This window comes from Mixophyes fleayi, chromosome 1 (genome assembly GCF_038048845.1).
Source record: "Mixophyes fleayi isolate aMixFle1 chromosome 1, aMixFle1.hap1, whole genome shotgun sequence".
In the NCBI taxonomy this organism is placed as follows: domain Eukaryota; kingdom Metazoa; phylum Chordata; class Amphibia; order Anura; family Limnodynastidae; genus Mixophyes; species Mixophyes fleayi.
Window position 1 is genome coordinate 225,918,960 of NC_134402.1, and position 23,745 is coordinate 225,942,704.

Here is a 23,745-nt window from a genome sequence, read left to right on the forward strand (position 1 = left end):
TGTTACTTAGCCACCAGACACTCACCAACTGTAAATGCCAGCTGTGCACCAGTTATTATTATTTATATAGTGCAATCATATTGCACAGTGCTGTACAGAGAAACGTACACACATTAGCCCCTGCACCACTGGAGCTTACAATCTAACTTCCCACAGACACACACACAGGTCCATTTTTGTCAGAGCCCAATTAACCTTCCAGTATGTTTTTGGATTGTGGGAGTAAACACTTGTACCAGAGGAAATCAATGCAAACATACATGGAAAAACAGAGAGCATGTCTTTTCCACCACCAAATCAACAAGCCACAGTGCTAGACAGCCTGGGTTGCTTTTCACAATAACATTGAGACCACGAGTGTTATAATGAAAACCAACTTGAGGCTGGTCAGAGCAGTTCTGGTGTAACTATGTGGTAGAATCTGCAAAACACAGCGTACCACTCCCAGTGGCTATCACCCCATGCTGACAAGTTTTGGGGCTGGTCCCAGCCCCCCTGGATTGTGTTGACTGGTGTATTGTTTGGATTGGGAGCCTTGCTTTCAACTCTGTCAGCCCACTGGTCCCAGAATAATGGATAGGGGTGCCCACTATACCAAAAGAGTTAAAAAAATATATATATATATATACACATTCAATATGATAAAAAAAAAATCATTGTTCATCTCTTAAGTAAATATTGAAAAATCTTCTTTGCTTCTATCTTGATCGTTCATAGTCCAAAAGAAAACAAGCCCCTTATCAAATGTAAAATCCACATAAAATAACAACCCTCCTGGACTCCCCATTGTTTCCAGCTAAACACAAGGGTTTTCTGTGGAATCCCAAATTTGATTAATTTGCTAGTAGGTTATTTTTTTTTTATGGGAATTTTGGGGGATTGTTGTACCATTTGTACTATGACACATCAATAAATATGATGATATTATGTTCACTTTGGTCTACGGTGGTTTAAGAAAGAGGAACACATTTTTCTAAGTAATAAAGTGGTGAACAAGGGTTTTAGTGAGTATTTTATGAGTACTCTGTAGGGACGCCTTCACTGCACCCAACTCCTTCATTCTGCCTGTACAAAATGCTTGTGCTCCCCACTTTTGCCATCTTGATTCACAAACCTTTGCACACTGGTGGTGAGCTAGACACTTTTACTCAAATTGAGATGCAGAGATCTGAAGTGGTACTTGTGGCATGGAGAGGCCATTTTAACTTTCCCTTCCCATTTAACTTCACTTCCCATGTGTTTTTTGAGTTTTCAGCAGGTGATTTCAGGTAGAAGCCCAATTTCAAGTATCAGGAATTATTTCAGCAAACTGTAGTACCCTGCATAATGATTTTAATTAGACATTCTTTTTTTAATAGACTTACCATTTCATAATTGAAAATCCCATCATCCTTATAAAAATTATTAAATGTTTCTTACACCGTTACAAATCAATATCTTTCAAACAGGTATTTCCTGTTGAGGATTATATGACAAATTAGTTGATCTACTTTTAAGTATAAAAAGAATTGTGTTGTTTTTGTGCTTGTAGTCACTTTTCTGTGCCTGCCACAAATCGTACTTCCTTTCAATAAAGGACCAAACTTTTCATTTTAATTATTTTATTTTCATGGATAGAAAAAAGAGTAAAGACACAAAGATAGAAAAATAGAAAAACAGCACTGCGATCTCTGACCTTTACCAGTAGGAGGCAAATTACACCCGAAACTGTGAACAGTAGATAAGGATTAAACAGTGATTAAAAGTCTGTTTATGTGGCTGTGATATACTGGCGTGAGTTTTGCCAGCAGTAGATGTTTCCATATTTGTACAGTTTTATTATATGGTGTAATATTTTTACAACGAGCAATGCATTCTGAAAAGACATCTTGTGTGTTTCTCTCTGGTTCCCTGTAATAAGTCTATTTCCTTTGCTTTGCTTGTGTGTTATTATGTAACTTGGCAGTAGCAGGTACAGTCTGCCAACATTGTAGCTCCTTCCTATCTCTGTCACTATGCTAACTGCTGAAGCAAAAGATAGTCTTTGTGTCGCATAGTTCTCTCCTATGTCATTATGTGGTAGCAGACCAAAGATCTCTATATAGTCTTATATCATTACAACAAATCATGGTATGAGGTACAACTTACCTAAACCATCAAACAATCTGCCTGTGTCACTATGCCACCCTGGAACAGAGGGAAAGACTTCATTTGCTGCCCAAGAAACACATTCAAAGTGCCCCTTAAAAATTGGATGCATCCACCAAAACATAGTAGCAACAGATTCACCTTGTTTTACTACAAAAAGTGATATTTCCTACAAGATATCACCTTAAAATATACAGGAGTTTAGCACTTAAACCCTGCTATGTATGCTCTTGGGTAGAGGAGCCTGGTTGATACATATAAATAACACGTCCAGTTAATAAATATGCCTCACTGTATGTACAATTTACACATGGAATGCCCGTGTGCTTATTCTGACATCACTGTGACATCATAATGACCTCACACATAATTCTTCACTGCATCATCGAGATCCATGGAAAATTTTGAATGCACTGTAAAAGGAGAGAAGAGACAAGTTTTAATACTAATAATGATTCCGTAACATATACTAGGGACAAGACACAGTACTTTTTGCTACATGCTGAAAACATGCAGTTACAACATTGAATGTATTTCCAGGATGACTATCAAAAATGGAAAATATGAGATTTAAAATGCTAGCTAAAAAAATGAAGCACCCAGAAAAAGCAATTAGGCAGTGATATGAGCACAAAGGAAATTAAACAAATCATAGAATGATGGTAAAAAATAATTTCCATTCATAAAAGTACCTGAAGCCAAAATTGGCAGTGCTCGGCCTAACCTATATATTTTGAGTTGGCCAGCTGCTTGTAACAATATTCGTGCATTATTTGCACCCAAGACACAAGAGGAACAAAAAAAGTTAAATGCAACAAACCAAATTGCAAAAAAACAAAACACTTATATGGAAACATAATAAGAACCATTGAAATCATTGGTGTATTATTACATAGAAATCAAAACTGTAATGCACATTTACATAATTCTAAATGTTTACATTGGTTGAAATTAAAAAATGCAGCAGTGCCTTGGAAAATGTATTTTGCTCATGTGCATAGAGTATTGACTTGTAAGTAAGTGTGCAATTATTTCTCTTACAAAACTGTGTATAAAACAACATCATTTATGTTTAATATAAATAAACATGAAACCATTTTAGAGTCGATGATAGAAAAGAGGGACACATACCTGCACAGCTGCCCGTGTGACGGACCCCTATAGATCGTCCCAAATAGCAAGTGGCTCTTCGGAGATGACAGGCAGAGGGGTAGCTGACATTGTTGTTCCCACACAGCATATAGTCAGAAGCAAGAGGCATTGGACAGGGGACGGAACGGCACATAACACAATGGGCACTTCCAGTCTGGTCCACTACACATGAATGTGTACCTGGGCAAACCACGTTGGAGCAGGACTCTGGAAGAGTATAGAATGGCTTACTTACTTTAAGAATACACAATACCATCATATTTCTTACCCAAAACAACAAAAGCATGCTATTAGATTAGCATTGTAGCACTATATCCTCTGGCAACACGGTATTGCATTATCTCAGTTAAACACACAGGGTCTGATTCATTCATTCTTAAAACGAGCATGGGACTTGAGAGTACATGCGCCCATATTCAAATCCAAGTAGATCTCAAGGTACATTTCCATTTGAATATGGGTATATATACGCTCTGCCTAAATAGTACTTGTCATATGTTAACAGACTGCAATATACGCACATGCATATGTGCAATATCAAGTACCATCAGAACGAATAATCATTAAAAAAAAAAAACATGTTGCTGGGTTGTTTTTTTTGTAAAAAATTGTTTTTCTTTTACATTAAATACATAAATCAAGATGTTCTTAATGCGTACTGTACATACAATCTGGATTTATAGTTTCTCTTACTTGCATACACGTTTTGTGCTATCTAAAGGGAGGGACACATACGTGTAGTTTTTAATGCAAAGATGATGCCATGACAGTCATCATTATCAGACGGCACTTACATCTGCCCTGTAGCTGGTGCAAATAATACGGTTAAAAACTACTTTAACAAACTTTAGAGAAATCCAGAACTTGAATTAGCCATATCTGCGTTGGCATGCCCATGACGCATCCTTACTGTACATTGCCTATGTTCATCTGCCCTTCAAGTCGTAGGCGGTGGTGTCACTTGCAATTAGAGACAAATTGCATACAGTTGTGTTCTTTGGCTAAAGTCCGTTTCACGCAAGATACGACATGCAAAGGGACTTACGTCCAAAGATGAATCAGGTCCACAGACTTTAAAAGATGGTGAAAAAGACATTATAGATCCATCTTTATAGTAATACATTTTTTTTTTTAATACAAATGGATGAAGAAAAATTATGCAAACAGTAGGACAGGGTCATGGTTGCGAACACTCTCTAATTTCCATTAACCGTTCCAGATGTGAGCCTGGAACTTTTCTCCCTGAAAATCTGATTATTTTCCAATTTTGAACAATTTTAAAGTATGTTCCCTCTTAGGGCTAGATTTACTAAGCTGCGGGTTTGAAAAAGTGGGGATGTTGCCTATAGCAACCAATCAGATTCTAGCTTTCATTTATATAGTACTTTCTACAAAATAACAGCTAGAATCTGATTGGTTGCTATAGGCAACATCCCCACTTTTTCATACCCGCAGCTTAGTAAATATACCCCTTAGTCTCTATACTGGATACCATTTTCACTACCTATTCTTAGTCTGTGTGGTTTATAAATTTATATTTATTGAAGAGCAGTTCTGTGATGATTATTTACTAATGAAGAGTAAGGGCCTCTTTTAGAGTTAGGGAGTGAGAAGCAAATCTAACTCAAGGATGCATATTTGCATCTGGACAAACCATGTTGCAAAGCAAGATGTGTAAATGCATTCTTTTTTTTTTGCATTCAATGAAACTACTGCTTGACTTTGCAGAGAGCACATAAATATTACAGTCTGATTTAGAGCTGAATGAGGATGACCCACAAACCCACTGCTTAATTTTCACACACAGACACATGGCTGCCGCTGCGCAACATTGTTTTGCCAAGGTGCAATATTGCTCCATTAGCTTGATTTACTTCTTACTCAAAATGAGGCAAGAGCTGATACAGAATGTGACTTATGCCAGTATGCGTAGCGTATCTTGCATGATATACACATACGCACCTTTGCAGACTTGCGCAATTCTGGCATTTAAGACTACCTGTGCCTGAAGAGACAGGAAGGGGGGAGCAAGAAGCATTCTAAAATTGGGCGAGTACAGTAAAGGCATGTTTACGCAAATGAAAGCCTGCCCTAACACACATGTACGCCTGCTGGGGAGGTATATTTTGTACCTGCTGCAGGTCAATAGTCCTTGATGGTGATGACTTATTGTAAACCAGACACATATGCTGTAGCTGCAGAGACAGATGCATCTCAAGTCCTGCAGGGCTCTGCATATGGGCAGAAATACGCTTATTTTCCTTGCTCTTTTTTATTAGTAATTTACTCTCATTTTGCGCTAACTTTGCACCTCCACCTAAGGCTAGATACAAACTACTGAATTTTCTAACCAATGTGCTAGCTACAACAATTTTACCTACAACTGAATTTCGAATCAGTCTACTGATTCATGTGTACACACTATACACGATTTACCTTCAGATCCGTGCTCTTCGTCTGGTCCAAGAGCAGTGTAGTCAGTCATTCCTGTCACACTGAGTATAGCACACAAAATAAACTTTGACTTTTCCACAATGTCATTATAAATTTTGTGTGCTTCTGTAACTCTGAAACAAAATATTCCTTCTCAGAACGAACTGACAAATGAATCCACCTACAGCACTCTCTACATGTAACGACACAGACAGGTTCCTACTATATCTCTCTGGGCAGACCGTCATGTAAGTGCTTAAACACTGCAGGATCGGAGCCGATTGGAACAAGATTTTCAAACAGAACGAGCAAGCAAATGAAACAACAATCAGTACTTTGGAACGACTGTCGTTGATCGTGCAAGTATACACACTAATATTGGGCCAAAAGATCATTTATCAGGTGTTTGGCCCGATAATTGGCTGGAAAACCTATAGTGGGTACCTAGCCTAAGTGTGCAAATCCAACCAATCAGATATTTTGCTTTCATTATGTAACTTGCACTAGAATGATCAAAGCTAATTGCACATTGGTTACTATGGGTTAATGCACCCTGTTAGTAAATAATATTTTTTGTGACACATGGATAAGCCATCAATGTCTGTGGAGTCATGTGTACACTAAAGTACTTGATGAAGGAAACAACACAAGGGTATCATCACATATAGTGTGTTTAACTATAACAGATGCTTACTGTATTAATTAGCAGATCTGCCACTAGTTCAGATAATAACAGCAATAGAATACTTAGATTTTTTTTCAATGTCATTGCTTCAATCTGCTACTTCCTAAATCCAGATACAAGCACCTCAGTCTTGCTTGCTATGTGCTCTGTTTACATGCCTAAGGGGGAAATTCACTAAATTGCAGTTTTGTTAAACCACAGGTGTTTCTCTGGGCGGACTACTAAAGTTGAGCAACCAAATGATACTGTCACTTGTAGTGGACTTTAAAAGTGTTGACCCCTTAGTTATTGAAACGGATACTGTGCCCTCATATTATTAAAAATATATAACTGTCCCCCTGATTATTAAAAATCTATACTTGTGCCCCTTTAGTTATAGAAATATATATCTATGCTCCTATATTAATCACGATATATAGTCCAAATGTAGAGTAAAACTTGGTGGTTTACATCAGCTTTTATCAGGGGGTTTTCTGTAAACCAGATTCAGTTGGGCTAAACCGCATATGATTTGGGGGTTAGTGTGGCGGTTTAAAAAGTGCTTAAAAAGTACATTTTAGTAAATTTCATACTTGTCAACTTTGTAATTCTCCCATCTAGAATATCCTGAAGGGGAGGTCAAGTGACAAGTGCAGGGTGGGTGAGGAGTCGCAAATCGCATCATTTTGCCTCCAGTACATCACAGCACAGGGGAAGGACCAAACAGATACAATTCATCTTCGAGGCCTTCGTCCCTCCTACTTCACTAAGAAGTGGCCGGATCACTCCCGGGGGTCTGGGAGAACTGCCGGAAGTTTCGGGAGTCTCCCAGACATTCCAAGAGATTAAGCAATATGCGCTAAGTGTTTAAGTGTACAATATGTTTATTAGACCATGTGACTTCAAATCACAATAAATAATAGTTGTTTGCAGGTTTATTTCCCTGGAACATAACAGCAGAGGTGGAGCTCATTATACAACTCCATGCTGAAGTCATATTAAATAAGTCCTGCACTAGTTTCCCCACTCTGATAATGAATGCAATCAGTGTGTTCCTTTAAGCCGGAGGAGTTAGGAAGATGTAAGACATGTGTTTGAGCGGACGGAGTGTTCCTTCTCCTGCTGCCAAATGTTTACACTGATTTCTGCAGCTTTCCTTGAGAATACAAAATGTGTTTCTTTCTTTTCACTTTCCAAGAAAAAGGGGGGAAAAAACCTCAAAGTAAAGCGCACATTCCTTGGGAGAGAACTGATGAAGAGAAACACTATTATATATCCTCAGTCTGGGTTCTATTACATTAGGAAAATACCTCACAATATTACCTAATCTGTAACTTATATAGAAACGTGGCGACAGTAACATACTGTAGTTTGTTTCCTTTATAACAGGAACCAGCTTGTGATATTACAATGTATGGCCATATTAGTCAGAAATCATGAGAATAATTTATATATTATAGTGTTTCCTGAAGCATTTTCCCTCACAATAACATCTGTGTCTCATTGATAAACCCCCTCTACATTACTGGTAAGCAAAGGTCAAGATATCTTGGCTAACTTCTATGTCCCTGTTTTATGTACGCTTTGCTTTGCCCACTGTCCAGCAATGTTTCAAATGAATGACATAATACAAAAAAATAATAAAAATACCCATCATGATAAGCAACTGAGTATGTGCACATATCTTATACACAATTCTATACATATTTTAGTTCCTTAGAATTACCACATACCCCATCTTGTTCATGTGCTTTGGTTCCTTTCCATTTTGTTTTTCATTCCCTCACTCTTTATTTTAAGCAGAAACGTAAAGTGTAAAATACAGTGTAACACAAAAACCAGTGGAGAAGGCAAGCTGAGAGCATGGGTATTAAAATGTGTTTAAATATATTGAGTAAGGTATTAAAACCAGAGGATAGCTACCAAATACAAAATGTTAATTACACAATAGTAAATATGTGGGATGTGCAGGGCATATAAAAGGATGCTACTACCATCCAGTTTGATGTTATTTGTAGGATTGCTCAGATTGGAATGCAAATATGTGCAAAAGTACAAATGTCACTTTAAAGTTCTAATTTCTTTCACATATTACTCCACCCCATTAATTACAACTTTTATTTACATATATTTTAAAATACTCCTTGTTAAATATTGAATGAGAGTAAAGGAACATTAGGGTGCAAATTTATCAAGCTTCAAGTTTGAAAAAGTGGAGCTGTTGCCTATAGCAACCAATCAGAAACTAGTTATCATTTATTTAGTACATTCTACAAAATGATAGTTAGAAACGGATTAGTTGCTATAGGCAACATCTCCACTTTTTCAAACCTGTACCTTGATAAATGTACCCCTAGGACTGTATTTAAAGACACTACATTAAAACATTTTAATGCTTTTATTGCATTGATATTTGTGTGCATATAATTCCACTTCATGCATTAAGAGCACATGATTTGTGCAAAAAACATTTAAAGTGCTGGTTTATGCCACATCTTTGCCACCACCAAAAATGTCTAAAAATTGTTGCAAGAGAAAGCAGCTCAGAAAGTCCACATTACACAGGGAAAGCCCACCCAAACACACCACTACTTCTTGAAGCTGAGTTACTGCCGATATCTTGTTCCACAATATGAAATCTCGTGTTTGTATGTGAGCAGTCCTGACAATGTGTATGTGAGCAGTCCTGACTTCCTACTTGTCACATCAGGAGGTGGAACATTTTGTACCCATGCAGGCTAAGCTATGTGCTTTCCCATACAAACGTACATAATAGATGCATAAAGTCAAAGTGGCTTTTAGGATGCATGCCCCCATTTTGCAGCTTTGTAAATGACCCTTCCAGGAAGAAACTCTAAAAAGCATTATTTTACTTTATGTTACTGATTTCTCTTTAAAATCATAGGGTAAATGTCACTTGCAATGCCAATAATTTACACATAGCAAAGAAAAATACCTTCAACTCACTATTAAATGTGTTTTCCTACATTATTAACAATGCGGGCACCATTTTAAAAACTGAAAAAAAACTTGTACTAAGTAACAAGCTAACAGTATAGTAAAAGGAAAGTTACATTTTCATGGTTATTAGCTGTTGGTCTTACATCATATCAAACGCACTAATTTGGCAGCAGTAGCAACGCACTTAAAAGAATTTTCAATTCTCACATTGGGGGCCTCACGGGGGAATAGAGGCGCCCTTAGCCCAGGGGCCTCCATTCCCTTAATCCGGCCCTGCACGTGATTGGAAGAGTTACTGCCTCCCTCAAGATTACTTCTAATGTGATATTCTGATTGGCTACAGAATGTTATATCACTGTCTTCAAGTCTGGGGACATATGAACAAGCTGAAGACAAAATATGATTATAACACATACTCTGACCCTAGTCTAACACAATAGATATGTTCTGTTGTAATCAATATGAAGGGGAGGGGCATGTGAAAGTCCAGACTTCTATCTTTTCAAATTCATTAGATACATTATAGCACACAAGTAGATTGGTTAGAAACACGTTCACTACATGCTTAGTTTTCCACCACAACACAGCAAAAACGTTAATTAAAAAAAAAATCAATGTATTATTATTAATTTGTGTGCAGCTCTCTTAAAATATTTGATTCGCCATTGTCAGACTTCAATGTGATACAGTCTTGATGTTGGTTTTACATATATATATATATATATATATATATATATATATATTGGCCTTTTTTATTAAAGATTTTATGATTTATTTTTACATTATTAGAGAAAGATATTCATCTAACACTTGAAAGAAATGCATTTTATTGTATGTCTACAATTGTAGAAAACTGGGATAGAAATTGACTAATTGGCAGAAAGCTGAGTAGCAGCACACAGTGCCAGGCAGCAACTGCAGAGGTGAATACAATCTTAGAGTGCAGAAAGTTGGGGATATACACTCAGGATGCAAACTTAGTGAATACATTTACAAGGTCAGATCTTGAGCTGAGATGGGCAGCGTCATAACGTACATAGGAGGATTAAGTAAGAGGTCAGAAAAACTATGTGGATGTGACCTAATTAACACATCTAAATTAAGTAGATTTGTATAAAAACATTTTGTTTGTGGATGAAAGATGGTTCACTATATGCATACCTATGGTTGCTTCACTGTAAGAGTTGCTAAAGTGTGAAATTCATGAGGTGGTGATGGCGCATTCATTTACAGTATCTAAAATGGTTTGGATGCCTCTCTTACAAAACATGGTATCTGTAGCTATGATTAGTAGAGGTCATTATGAAGGTGACTGATCCAGGGAATAACTGTGAGGAAGGATTTTGTTTGATTGTGTAAACAATTGGAAAATGTCCTGCTGATAGCCATGTGTCTTTTTTTTAACCTTACTAAATATGTAACTACGTATGTTATATATTTAACAGCAGCAAATCTATAGCACAGAAGTGCAATGAATACAGCAAGCAAGATAGGGTTGGACCATAAACACTTGCCTGTGATACTGCACCATAAGACATATTACTTCTACCCTGCTATACATGTCATATACATATCACTAGACATATTACTTCTACCCTGCTATACATGTCATATACATATCACTAGACATATTACTTCTACCCTGCTATACATGTCATATACATGTTACTAGATATATTACTTCTACCCTTCTATACATGTCATATACATGTTACTAGACATATTACTTCTACCCTGCTATACATGTCATATACATATCACTAGACATATTACTTCTACCCTGCTATACATGTCATATACATGTTACTAGACATATTACTTCTACCCTGCTATACATGTTATTACATGATCACTTTACTTTCACAAAGTTCTCAATTGTACTTGATTTCTAGTCAGGTATTATAATTACTATCCTTAATAAAATCCCTGGTTCTTAATAATGACCAATGTAACTGCTATCTTCCTATATTCTATATAAGTATTATTATAATTTTTAAAATACAATATAATTCTATTATGATAATATCCAGAAGCCATATTTTGTTGGGTAATTGTAGTGTTCTATATCTGCAAAGAATGTTCCTCACACATGGCGTACATATGCACCTGCCCAACAACATTGTCTCTGAAATTGTTTTCAAATGTTGGCAAGTAAGCTTTGACAAATAGTTCTGCCAACATAATATCTGTATATTTCAGCGTCTGTTTGGAAGCATGGTGAGGGGAGAGTGGTCATGAGACCACGTTCAACGCTCTATTGAGGGAAACAGGTCCTCTTTTTACCACCAGAGGAAATTACTTTTACATGCTCCTATAAGTGAGGGTAAGGGTCAATGTTTAACCTGACAGAGAGTTGAGGGGTGCAAGGAACAGAGGGGTTAATGTGGAGTCAGGAAATAAGGGTTATCTACCTTTATATACTGGAAGAAGCCATTTTCTATAAATGTAGCCTATCAATTTGCTAAAAACAATAGTAACCTCCAAAAATGCTCTTGTGTGGCAAGGAATCAGTGTTTCCCACTGAATGCTATATGTGATTAAAGGATAATTTTACACTATGTTTTTCCAGTCAAATATGCTAATTTGATACACAGAACTTGAGGTGGCATTTAGTTTATACAAATATTGCCAAACTAATTAATTCTATATATTAATTTTCTAAAATTCAAAGTTAATTGCAATAATCCATATTTAAATTACCTGAGCAATACCTGAGTTTTGTGAGTACCAAAAACACCACAACTGACATGACATGATGCCCCCCCCCCCCCCCCCCAACCGGTCTATTAAGTGAACAGTGGCCAACAAACATTTGACAAAAATGTATGCAGCGTTTAAAAAAATTATGTGAAAATGCATTTACACTTTATAGTTTTCCAATTTAATTTTGTATTTTTGGGTGATTTTCTGTGCTGCAAATTAACACAATATGCTCACTTTAATTGTCACTTCTTCATTACTTTGACATATCTTAAAATATTTTGAAAATCTTCTTCCATACATTATACAAGGAGCTGCTTGAGCAGAGTGACACCCAATTAAGTAAACATAAACTACAAGTTAACCCGTGCATGATACTCATGCATTCTAGTCAAATTAAGCTACTTAAGGTGTTAAAAAGGTTCTTGTAATGCATTTGGGCCATAGCACAGGCCTCCTCAGGGGTAGAGTGTTACTTCCTGACGTAAGCGCCCTTTTTTAACGTGGTTTTGTCCACATGTCACCACCTCATCATTCTTCTCCATCACCTCATCCTTTATTTTCATCGCCACATCTATCCAGATGTCTATCCAGACACAGGGATCTCTCTCAGCGGTCCTGAGTATCACACTCCTCTCACTTTGTCACCCCTGGCAACCACCAACCACTCCCCACTGTCACTTCTCCTTCTTCAAGAAATATATATATATATATATTTTTTTTAAATCTTTATAAACACTTTTAACAATTAACAAATTAAATTAACAAATTAAAAACATCTTAGTATACCAAATTTCAGCCCTTTCTGAATTTTTTTTTCCACACACACACTAAGAATTTAGTAGGTCAGTGTATAACTCCGCCCAGCAGGTGGCGCTGCAGCTTGGTTTTATTTTTTCCACACACAGACAGACTAACACACGCCACTAGACATTTATATTATAGATAATCATAATCATCAAAGTCATCTGACAGGCTAAACAAGATGCTCCACACAATACGGTCTGAATGCTTCCATGAGTGCAGGCAGGCCAGCATATTATGATTATATATGGAAAAAGATTTGGGAGGGTGTTTAGGATTTTGTTTCCCACTGTTTGCTGGGCCTACAGATTCCAGAATTGGGGAAAAATGCTAACTATATCCGAAAGTGTATTAGTATGAGTTAGGTTGCATCTCATCACCACATGGAGATCTGTAGACCTTTTCTGACCTGTAGCATCAAGATATATTAGAGTAATAATATATGCCTCCTGGAGCATTTGATAGAACTAAATCAATGCACTTCTTTTAGATATTGCTATTTATAATTCAGGGTTCATCATTTCCTATAACCAACATACTCAGTGGTTGAAGTAGGGGTGGATATGGAGGTATACCATACTGCCTTATCAAATTCCTGTCACTTACATTCCCATTACATTTTTCATTCCGTCACTTCTAAATGTCCACTTGGACCCATACTTAATAGTGATTTTAGGGCTCAGGCATAAAACATACCTACCAATATTTAGAATAATGAAATGTGGACAAAACAAACCCTGCCCCCAGACAAATCAGCACATTTGTGTACAACCACACCCACTTTTCTTTAAGGCCAGTTCCTTTATCAGCCCCGCAAATTGTTAGTCCCACCAAAATTGGGAGGTATGTAAAAGCATCTCCATTTACCTGAGTTGAACAAAGAACTAAGTGACCTGTGTCGGATCACACAAGATTTCTAAAAGGTGCTTGATAAGTCATAAATGTATCGGCCTTTACTTTTCACTATTCATGATTTATCATGTACTTTTAAAATTCCCATGTACAGTGAAGTACACAAGTACACTTAGTATATAGATGAATAATCAGATCAGTTATCATAATTTGGAACATTTTGAAGATGTGCATGGGCCAGGGCCCTGAAATTGTTTCATATGCAGAAACTGTATGTTATCATCATCATGTTATTTATGTAGCACCACTAATTCCGCAGCGCTGTACAGAGAACTCACTCACATCAGTCCCTGCCCCATTGGAGCTTACAGTCTAAATTCCCTAACACACACACACACACACACACACACACACACAGTCAGAGAGACTAGGGTCAATTTTGATAGTATTTTGCTAAATTTACTAAAAGACAAAACAAACCCATGTTAAGTTTAATATACATTGCAGTCTTGATTTTGTACCTAACTCCTGTGATTTCCCAGTAAGTATAACTGATGTTATAGTTGCAAAACAGCTTTAAATTTAATCTAACAGTCAGCATTGCTGACTCTTAAAAAGTAAAAAAAAAAGCCAAAGAAACAGTTGCTGTGCCTTTACTGCAGCTGGAAGTCCACACTTTTAGCATTAGTCTGGCAAGGACCTACTTACAGCTGAGTAACACTTCTGCAGCCAACTTCTGTATGCCAAAAATAAAAATATTATTGTTAGATTAGGTCAGCACTGAAAGCATTTATTCTTGAAAACTACAAAAAAGAGATAAGTAGTCTTACATGGCGGAGGTTTACTAGATAAGCAGCCTCTGACTAGTGGAACATTTTCCTGGACTCTACTATAGTGGTGTGGGGCTGGGGTAATATCATGTAGCCCCCTTGTCTTTGCAGGGGGCTCCTAACCTTGTGGTGGATAAGGGATAAATGATGACTCTGTAAGGATTCTAAAGATTCCCACCTGGTGTCGTGTGGAGCGGGCTATACCAACCTTCCCGTGCCCCTGGGGTGGTCTTTTCATCCCCTTAGAAACAATAGGAGACAGGCAAACTAATCGCCCTAGCCTAATGCAGGGGGCCCTATCTGTGCCCCCCTGGTGCAAGGGCCAATTACCTGTTCTCCACCTAGTGTATAAGGACCTACCCTTCCACCTGGAGGCAGTGGAGAATGGGGCAATCCTAAGATCTCTAGCGAGTAGTATCTGCCACCCTTTGGTTGCCAGGTAAATGACACAATTATGAACCCACAGAAGTGGCACTGTTAGGACTTCTTTTCCCACAAGTAAGTTGTCGGATGGGCGCTAGACCGCCTGTGGTTCTCCAGCTGCTGCTGAATTATCAGTCCTAGCATGCTCAGACTTGTAGTTCCACAACAGCTAAAGTGCTGCAGGTTGTCTAAGCCTAGGTGAATGAAAATCAATTTGAATATTTCAGATCAAGAAAGGATCAAGCACTTCAATCAAAATATGCTTAGGATACCATATGATGAAGACTGAGGAAGAAGGCTTCAATTAACGATGGATAAAATGCAGGTCGGCAAATACTTTTGGGTTTTATTACAATATTGAGGAGTTTCTGTTCTTTTATTTTCATTTTTGTTGATTTATTTTGTTGAGTTGTTGTTTCTACCTTGACCTAGGCTTAGGTGACCCTCAGCTGCTGTGGAGGTAATCATTTCATCATTTTGAAATAATACAATAAATAGTAGTGAAAGAAATTGATAATAATATATAATATAATGCTAATTTCTTGAATTGTTATATAACACAGATGGTGACAAGTACTTCTTAATGAAAAACTAAGAAGCAATTCAAAGTACTGTCTGTGATTATAAGCTTACCATAAACAGAACAGAAAAGTTATAACTATCTGCACAGTGCTCTGGTGGAAATTATACTGCAAGATTTCTCTGGTGAAACAAACAGAGTTCTGTACGGAACTGTACAATTGAATGCATTATGCTGAAGGTGTTTTCCCATAATACGTATTTTTTTTACTATTGTCTAGGCCACACTGAATGTCTGGTATGCTGGTATTCATTCAGTAGGTGGTGTGGTATGCAACTCCTCGTTGAGTGCAAACAACTAAATTTGGTATGACGTCATTTCAGCTCTCCTATTAAGCCTTTGTCAAGACTTGACAGTATGGGCCTCATTTAGACTTAGGGACAAAGCTAAAGGGTGCAAATCTGCACCTGGATAGACTATTTAACGATACAAGGGGTGCAGATGAAATTTATTATTTTCTTTATGCAGGGAAAACACTGCTTTTGCATATAGCACATATGTCAAGGCAGTAGTATTTTAACACTGCACTTTAGAATAAGGCTAGTGAGCAAGTTCTATGGCCCTTCCAATTGGGGGTTGAGTGGCACTTGTGGGATCAGCAAAAAGCAGAAAACATTGCAGGAAGTTGGTGAAATGATTGACAGATGGAAAACAAAATAAAAAATAAGAGCACTAAACAGAAAAAACAAATTGCACATATAAATAATTGGTTCCATAACAACTTTAACACAACTCCTGACTTACAGGAGGCTCCACCTGGCTTGTCCACCAGGGCTTTCTCATCCCTCTCCATCCCACGACTTCTTACCCATTCATTACAAGAGTCCTTGAGCAGTGAGCTAGTTTTCCAACTACTGGTACTAAAGGTGTAACCTACAATATACTGCTGCAGTGAAGTTGCTAAAAATGAAAAACAATGATTTTCAAATTAGCCTATTATGATCAAATGATTTATTTTATCAACTTTGAGTGGAGATTTCCTTTAAGCCAGTGGTTCCCAAACTTTTGCAGCTCGTGGCAACCTTTAGAGTTTCCATCATTTTTTCAAGGCACCCCTCCAAAATAATTACCGAACAGTCCCATTTTATAAGTAGCTGGGTCAAAAAACGTAATATGTATTTAGGTCAGTTCAGAAATACTTATTTAGTTGTATGGAAAATACACATAAATCCAAAGGAAAATAATATTTTTATATATTTTTTTCAATTATATTTCTGTCAAAGAATTATTTACAGCTAACTCACTCTGTGCCCCTGCATCATCTCCACACACACTGTACCCCTGCATCATCTCCACACTCTGTGCCCCTCTGCATCATCTCCACACTCTGTGCCCCTCTGCATCATCTCCACACTCTGTGCCCCACTGCATCCACACACTCTGTGCCCCACTGCATCCACACACTCTGTGCCCCACTGCATCCACACACTCTGTGCCCCACTGCATCCACACACTCTGTGCCCCACTGCATCCACTCACTCTGTGCCCTCCTTCATCTCCACACTCTGTACCCCTCTGCATCATCTCCACACTCTGTGCCCCACTGCATCCACACACTCTGTGCCCCACTGCATCCACACACTCTGTGCCCCCACTGCATCCACACACTCTGTGCCCCCTCTGCACCCACACTCTGTGCCCCACTGCATCCACACACTCTGTGCCCCCACTGCATCCACAGACTCTGTGCCCCCTCTGCACCCACACACTCTGTGCTCCCTGCATCCACACACTCCGTGCCCCCTGCATCCACTCACTCTGCCCCCCTCTGCATCTTCGCTGTACCCCCTCTGCATTGTCACTGTGCCCCTCTGCATCCTTGCTCTGCCCTCTCTGCCCCCTCTGCATCCCGCCATGGCCAGGAAGAGAGAAAATAAAACAAAACAAAAAAAACTTACCAATTCAGCGGCACCCGGGACCCAGACCTTGTCACTGAATGTCGGGCGTCATCACGCCCGACATTCAGTGAGAAGCGAGAAGGGAGGAGGATGCTGGGTCCCGGGCGCCGCCGGATTGGTAAGTTTTTTTTTTGTTTGCTTTTTTTTCCTTTTCTTGTCCGCGGCACCACTGTGACAGCGCCGCAGCACCCCTGGGAGCAGCTGCGCACAGTTTGGGAACCTAGGCTTTAAGCAATGATATTACAAAGCCCCAGTAATGAGACATGTCATCACTACTCACCATCTATGTCATGTCATTCATTCAATGTTCATTTGTGTATTGTAAGGATTAATGCATAATCTCTGCTGCAAATTATTATGGATATTTGACACCAAAGATTGTTATGGCCTGTGCAAAAGCACTCGGTATATGGCCTTGTGATTTTATATAGTCATTATTACATCTATTAATGTCACTTGTACATTATAAGGTAAACGTGTTCAGGATATACAGGAGATATAGAGAAGATAAAAAAAATATACAAATAAAAAACAAATACATACTCTTGCAATTTCCATAGTACATAACCTCCAGGTCAGGCTGTCCACGACATTTGTTGGTGATTAGCTCACATTCATCCTGGTATGTGTTACCATCAGAGCCACATACGGGAATATCGCTGTTGAGCCCTGAACAGTCAGGGGCACATTCACACTGTGGGCGCCCATCTTTCAGAAGACATGTCTTTCCAGTGGGGCATTGTACCCCTTCACAGCTTTCTGTGGGGCAAATATTAACATAATTAAATACAGCTCAAAGATATCATACCTTCTAAAGCACAACTTCTGCATTCTAAACAAGCTGTAACCGGTTCAAACATGAACAAATATTTAACCAATATAGCTCATAGTTGCCTACTCTCCCGGAATGTCCGGGAGACTCACAAATTTTTGGGAGCTCTCCCAGACTCCCCGAGATAACAGGCAAAAATCCTGGATCCAGCTGTCGCCGTTGTTGAAGATGGTGGGGCGGGACTAAATGCGGCATCGTGGCCCCGCCCCCTGCTGTGATTGGCTAAAATTGCCTAAGATTGACAGGGGTGGAGCTTAACGGCGCACCACTCATGGCCACGCCCCCCTCGACAGACCCCCTCCTGGACAGCCGCCTACAAAAGTAGGCAAGTATGATATAGTTCATATAAATCTATAAACTTTACCAATTGTATTACCGCATCATTAATATTTTTATTTATGACAGTCAGCTGTAGCACACACCCTGCACTAGCCGAGAACAGGGGTTTGCCAGCTTTATGTGATGCCTTTTTTTTTTTTTTAAAACAACATAGTACTTCTGTGCCCCGCTTTTCCCAGGAAAGCATCTGTAAAATATCACTGTCGGTTTGGTAATACTTGAACTTGGATTCTAATTCAAGCTGTATAATGCTCTATGCTCTCTACCAGGTCAGCTTCCATTATGCAGCTATGAAGTATGGAGGAAATTGGCACAGGAGAGGACAAATTGCAGTATACAGAGTTGAACTATTAACATGCAGGTGCTCCCCAAAACAAAGAGCAAACACAAATAAGTAGGTAGATATATACACAAAAGAGACACACATTTTTGTGCTACACCAACCTAGTTATAATTTACCCCTGTGATGCCAACTGCTTCAAATAATCTAATGGGGACAACAAAAGTTAGATGTAACTCACCTCTGCAGGGCTGACAGCTGACCAGTCCTAGAAAGCCTAAAAGACTGATCTTGTTCATGGGGTCAGTATAGTTAGACCAGGCTGTGTCTAGGTGTCCATCTCCACAGCATTCATCCCATGTCACTGCAGTGAGCAACATTAAGCTGCACGTTGAACCTGAGCCCTGTAGGAGCCAGCATGTGCCACCTGTAAACCATAGATCAGACAGTAATGTCAGTGTTATATAACAAGAGCAAATGGACTGAAAGTCCTGCGTTTCATCCCACAGTCAACGGGTGTCAGAAAAATCATTAATATGACTGCAAAACTGAAGACCTTTGTTCTCTACAGTAGTAAGACAAAATCTTTGATACTATGCAAATATTGTGTCAATTTTTCTTTGAATTTTCATAAATTGCACATCAGAAAGTCTCTTTAGCTTATATGCAGTAGAAAAGGATGTTAGTTTGCATGAATATCAACTAAGCATTTCTCGATTTTGCATATCTAAACATGCATAGTAGTCTACAATGGCATGTAACAGAGCCTATAGAGGTTAGATTTATTATTAATATCGTTTATCTGTATGGCACCACAGAGTCCGTAGCATCTGACATAGTAGTACAAATATGACATACATAAAAACATTAGACATAACAACATGCACATAGGTACAGAGCAGAATGATAAATGCACAGATGCAATTAACCGAACAAGTCGCATTACATACATATATATTCAGCATTAGTCAGCGACAAACGAGGGAGATAGAGAGTGGGAAAACATGAGACATAGGGTAGAGGACCCTGCCTGTGAAAACTTACATTCTAGAGGAAGGGGGTAGTGAGAAACAATAGGAACTAAAGAAACCTTAAGGTTAGGTAACAAGACAGATAGCAGAGGAGGTGGAGGCTAAACATGAAAACGCATGTTTCATGTCGTTGCCCTAAGTCTCATGTCTCCCCACTCTCCGTCCTCCTCTGTGTCTTATACTGATTTTTTTGTATGCCATGTAATTTGTTCTGTCAACTGAATCCATGCATTTATGTTTTGGTTTACCTGTACCCATTGTACTGTATGTACTTATGTAATCTTGTAATTTTGTTGTGTTTTCTAGCCCCCTATGCATGGGGAGTTTGACTGGGGCGGTACACCTGTCAAACCGTAACGCAGGTGTCCTAAGGAGAGCTCAGGTAGGACAGAAACCTCCCGTGGAGCAGAAGGGCACCACTGCGGAAGCCTTGTGGTGCCTTATAAACACAAGATAATAATAATAATAATGATAATAATAATAAAACAGTTAGATCAACAGTTAAATGGCAGATGGCCACATCACTGTGGAGTCAACTAGCTTGACAGCCATGTGGTAATGGACACCATCCTTGATGTTCTTGCTGAGTGTGAGGTTTAAATAGAAAGCATGCAGAGTAAGATGAAATGACATGTGTACAAACACTTCGAACTGTCATAATACAGAAATAAATCTTTGTGAGAAATTAATTCCTTATATGTGTGCATGAAAAATATATACAATTACTAATTTAAAGGTGTTCTCCACCGTCAAATAACTTTACTTTACTGGTTTGTACATGCCATACACAGATTTTTACTATACATGTTTCTTTATCTTTCAGGAAGTGTTAGTACAAGGCAAATATGACAAAATGTCCCCCAAAAAACAAGTGATTAAAAAAAGAATAGAAAAAAAAGAGATAAAGAATTAAAGCAGGAAAGAAAAAAAAAATCAAAGAAGAAAGGAGATAAGGGGGTATATTTACTAAACGGCGGCTTTGAAAAATTGGAGATGTTGCCTATAGCAACCAATCAGATTCTAGCTGTCATTCTGTAGCATGTACTAAATAAATGATAACTAGAATCTGATTGGTTGCTATAGGCAACATCTCCACTTTTTCAAACCCGCAGTTTAGTAAATATACCCCAAGGGGTTTCTTTATGAAGCCCTTTCTGTCAGTGATTGCTTTCGCTGACTATAGCTATCAACATCTCAGGATGGCAAAAGCTGGGGGTTACCACCAGTAAGAAATCTTTATTAATAAAATAAATCATTTTTTTCTCTTTTTTTTTTTAAAAAAATTGGTTATTAATTTTTTGTTTATGTGAAAAACTGAGTAGGAGAAAAAAAGAAAGAGCAAGAAATGAATTATGAAAATGTTTGAAAGAGAGTGAGAAAGAGTGAAAGAGAGAGAGAGGATGAAGGATAGTAAGTGAGAAAGAGAGAAACAGGGAGAGGGAAAGTGAGATATCATGGTGAGTGCGGTGAGGAAGTGAGTTTGGGGAAGAAAGTGAGCTGGAGAGAAAAAGCTAATTTGAAAGAGTGGGCAAGCAAGAATAGCGAAAAAGAAAGAGAAAGAGGAGTGAATGAAAGAGAACAACACAGGGAGAACAAGTGAGAAAAAGAGCAAGTATGTGCAAGTTAGAAAGTGAAAAAGAGATATCGTAAGAGAGTAATAGAAAGAGCAAAGAAATAATAAGTGAGAGGACAATATTCAGAAAGAAAGAAACCGAGTAAAAAGGAGAATGAGAAAGAGACAAACAGTCAGTAAGAGAAGATTGAGTACGAAATAGAAAGAGCGAGTGAGAGACAGGGAGAGAAAGAAAGAGAACACTGAGAGTGATTGGGAAAGAGAGAAAGTAAAAGAGTGAGTAAGAGAGGCAGAAACTGTGAGCGCAAGCAAAAGAGAAACAAGAAAGAGTGAAAAACATAGTCAGATAGGGATGCTGTTAGATAAATGTAAAACACATCTCCAGAATACACACATACCTCACACTGACACTGCAAAAACCTTAATTCATGCACTTATTTTATGACTATTGCAATTCCCTTCTTACTGGTCTTATTGTAACCAGACTTTCACCCCACAATATATGATGAATGAAGTGCCTAGAATAATCTTCTACTGCAGCTACAATCTGCTAATGCCTACATTGGTTGCCTGAATTTTAAGGAATCCAATATAAAATAATTCTACTAACATGTAAAGCCATTTACAAAACTAAAATTGCCTCCCCTGTCTATCCTCTCTTCTCTTGCCTCAAAATATCTCCTGTCTGCACTGCCCAAGATCTCATCCACTACTTTCCTGTTTGCAAGACATTTGCAGGACATTTTTGTGCTGCACCCACTTTGTGGAATTCATTTCCTTGTATTTCCCTGGGCTATACTGTCTGATTACCATCCCTCTACAGAGTTTACTTACAACTTACATTTACTCTCTTTCTATACTTAAATAACTTTCAGACGCCCAAACAACCATTCTTGTGTGATCATACAGCACCCCTGAAAGCACCCATCGCAATCTGGTTGGACTAATATGCAATAGGTGGCACTTAACCTCATGTATCAAACTCTTATTATATTACAGATTGTAAGCTTGTCACCAGCTTACCCTCCTAAAGTATGACAGTGCTATATAAATAAATGTTAATACTAAAATAATAATAATGATAGTGAATGTGAAAGAGAGATAAGGGGGCATATTTAACAAATAATGATAGTGCACTATCGTGCACTTACCATTAAAAAAACATCCCACTGTGTCCCTCGCATATTTAAGAAGGGTGCATCGCAGCAGATACGGTGGATATCTGCTGCTTTGCATTCCTTTTCATTTGTGGGAGCAGTCACCATTCTACAGTATGGTGACTGCCCCTGGCCGCAACAAGTTCCGAAATTATTTTTTTTCCCCGGAAACTTGTCATGTTGAAGCTGGCGTACATTATTATAAATGAAAAATTCCAATGCTGTCAGCTCTGTTCCGAAGAGAAGAGCTGGACAGTGCATGTGTGGAGGGATCACATGATCCCTCCCTGTCACTCACCGCTCGCTCTCCAGAGCGGAGATCTTTGTGCGCATGTGCAGTTCGAAGAGGAGCGATAAGGATTGAAAACTCTTTTTCACTTTATGAAAAGATTGATAAATGTGCCCCTATGTGTGAGAAAGTGTAAAAGAGAAAAAGTTAGTGAGAAAGAGAAAGAGGTATAGATGGCAGGAGAGGAAGAGAAAACAAGTGAAAGCCAGTGAAAGAGGGCAAGAGCAAGTAGGAGAGAAAGAGTGAATGAGAAAGAGCACATCAGAGAAAAGGACCAATAGAGGTGGGTCAAATGCTGTCAGTGATGGGCATGACAGTTCTTTTCTTAAGAGGAGTAGCTGCTCTTTATTTTAACCTTACATCTTCCGTCCTAAATAATAAGTTTACATCATCTTCCCAAATATGGTGCAAAAACAAATTGGTACAAGACAAGGCTGCCTTCTGTCCACACTCGTTTTTGCTTTAATGATTATTGCTTTAATGATGGAGCCTATAGCAGCTAGACTTCTTCAAAACTTACCAGGGATATATTTACTAAAGTACGGGTTTGAAGTGGAGATGTTGCCTATAGCATACTTACCAACTTTATCAAAATGTTTTCTGGAAGCCTGCCGGTGGCGGTGGGCGTAAGGGGGGCGGGGCGCCGGAAATCTCGTCATTTTGGCCAAACGCTGCGATTCCAGGTGAATTGTGGCGTTTGAACCGAATTCTACCCACTTCACTAGGAAGTGGGCAGATCAGGGAGATTGCCACACTCTCCCGGGAGTCCGGGAGACTCTCGCGATATGCGGGAGTCTCCCGGACATTCCGGGAGAGTTGG

At 38.6% G+C, this 23,745-nt stretch overlaps 1 protein-coding gene across 2 annotated transcripts in view; it reads right to left on the reverse strand.

The window, feature by feature from the left end:
- Nucleotides 1–1,584: 1,584 nt before the first annotated feature.
- The window catches only part of FSTL3 (follistatin like 3), a 30,810-nt gene continuing 8,649 nt past the window's right edge, over nt 1,585–23,745 (reverse strand). The window contains exons 2-5 of one of the 2 annotated variants that reach the window (XM_075206076.1): nt 19,117–19,302; nt 17,968–18,183; nt 3,259–3,486; nt 1,585–2,540 (exon numbers count right to left, since the gene is read on the reverse strand). In XM_075206076.1, coding sequence (XP_075062177.1) covers nt 2,488–2,540; nt 3,259–3,486; nt 17,968–18,183; nt 19,117–19,302 — 683 coding nt within the window. In that variant the 3' untranslated portion in view covers nt 1,585–2,487. Of the gene's footprint in view, nt 2,541–2,562; nt 2,874–3,258; nt 3,487–17,967; nt 18,184–19,116; nt 19,303–23,745 lie in introns of those variants that run through there. The other variant, XM_075206068.1, reaches the window with a different exon arrangement.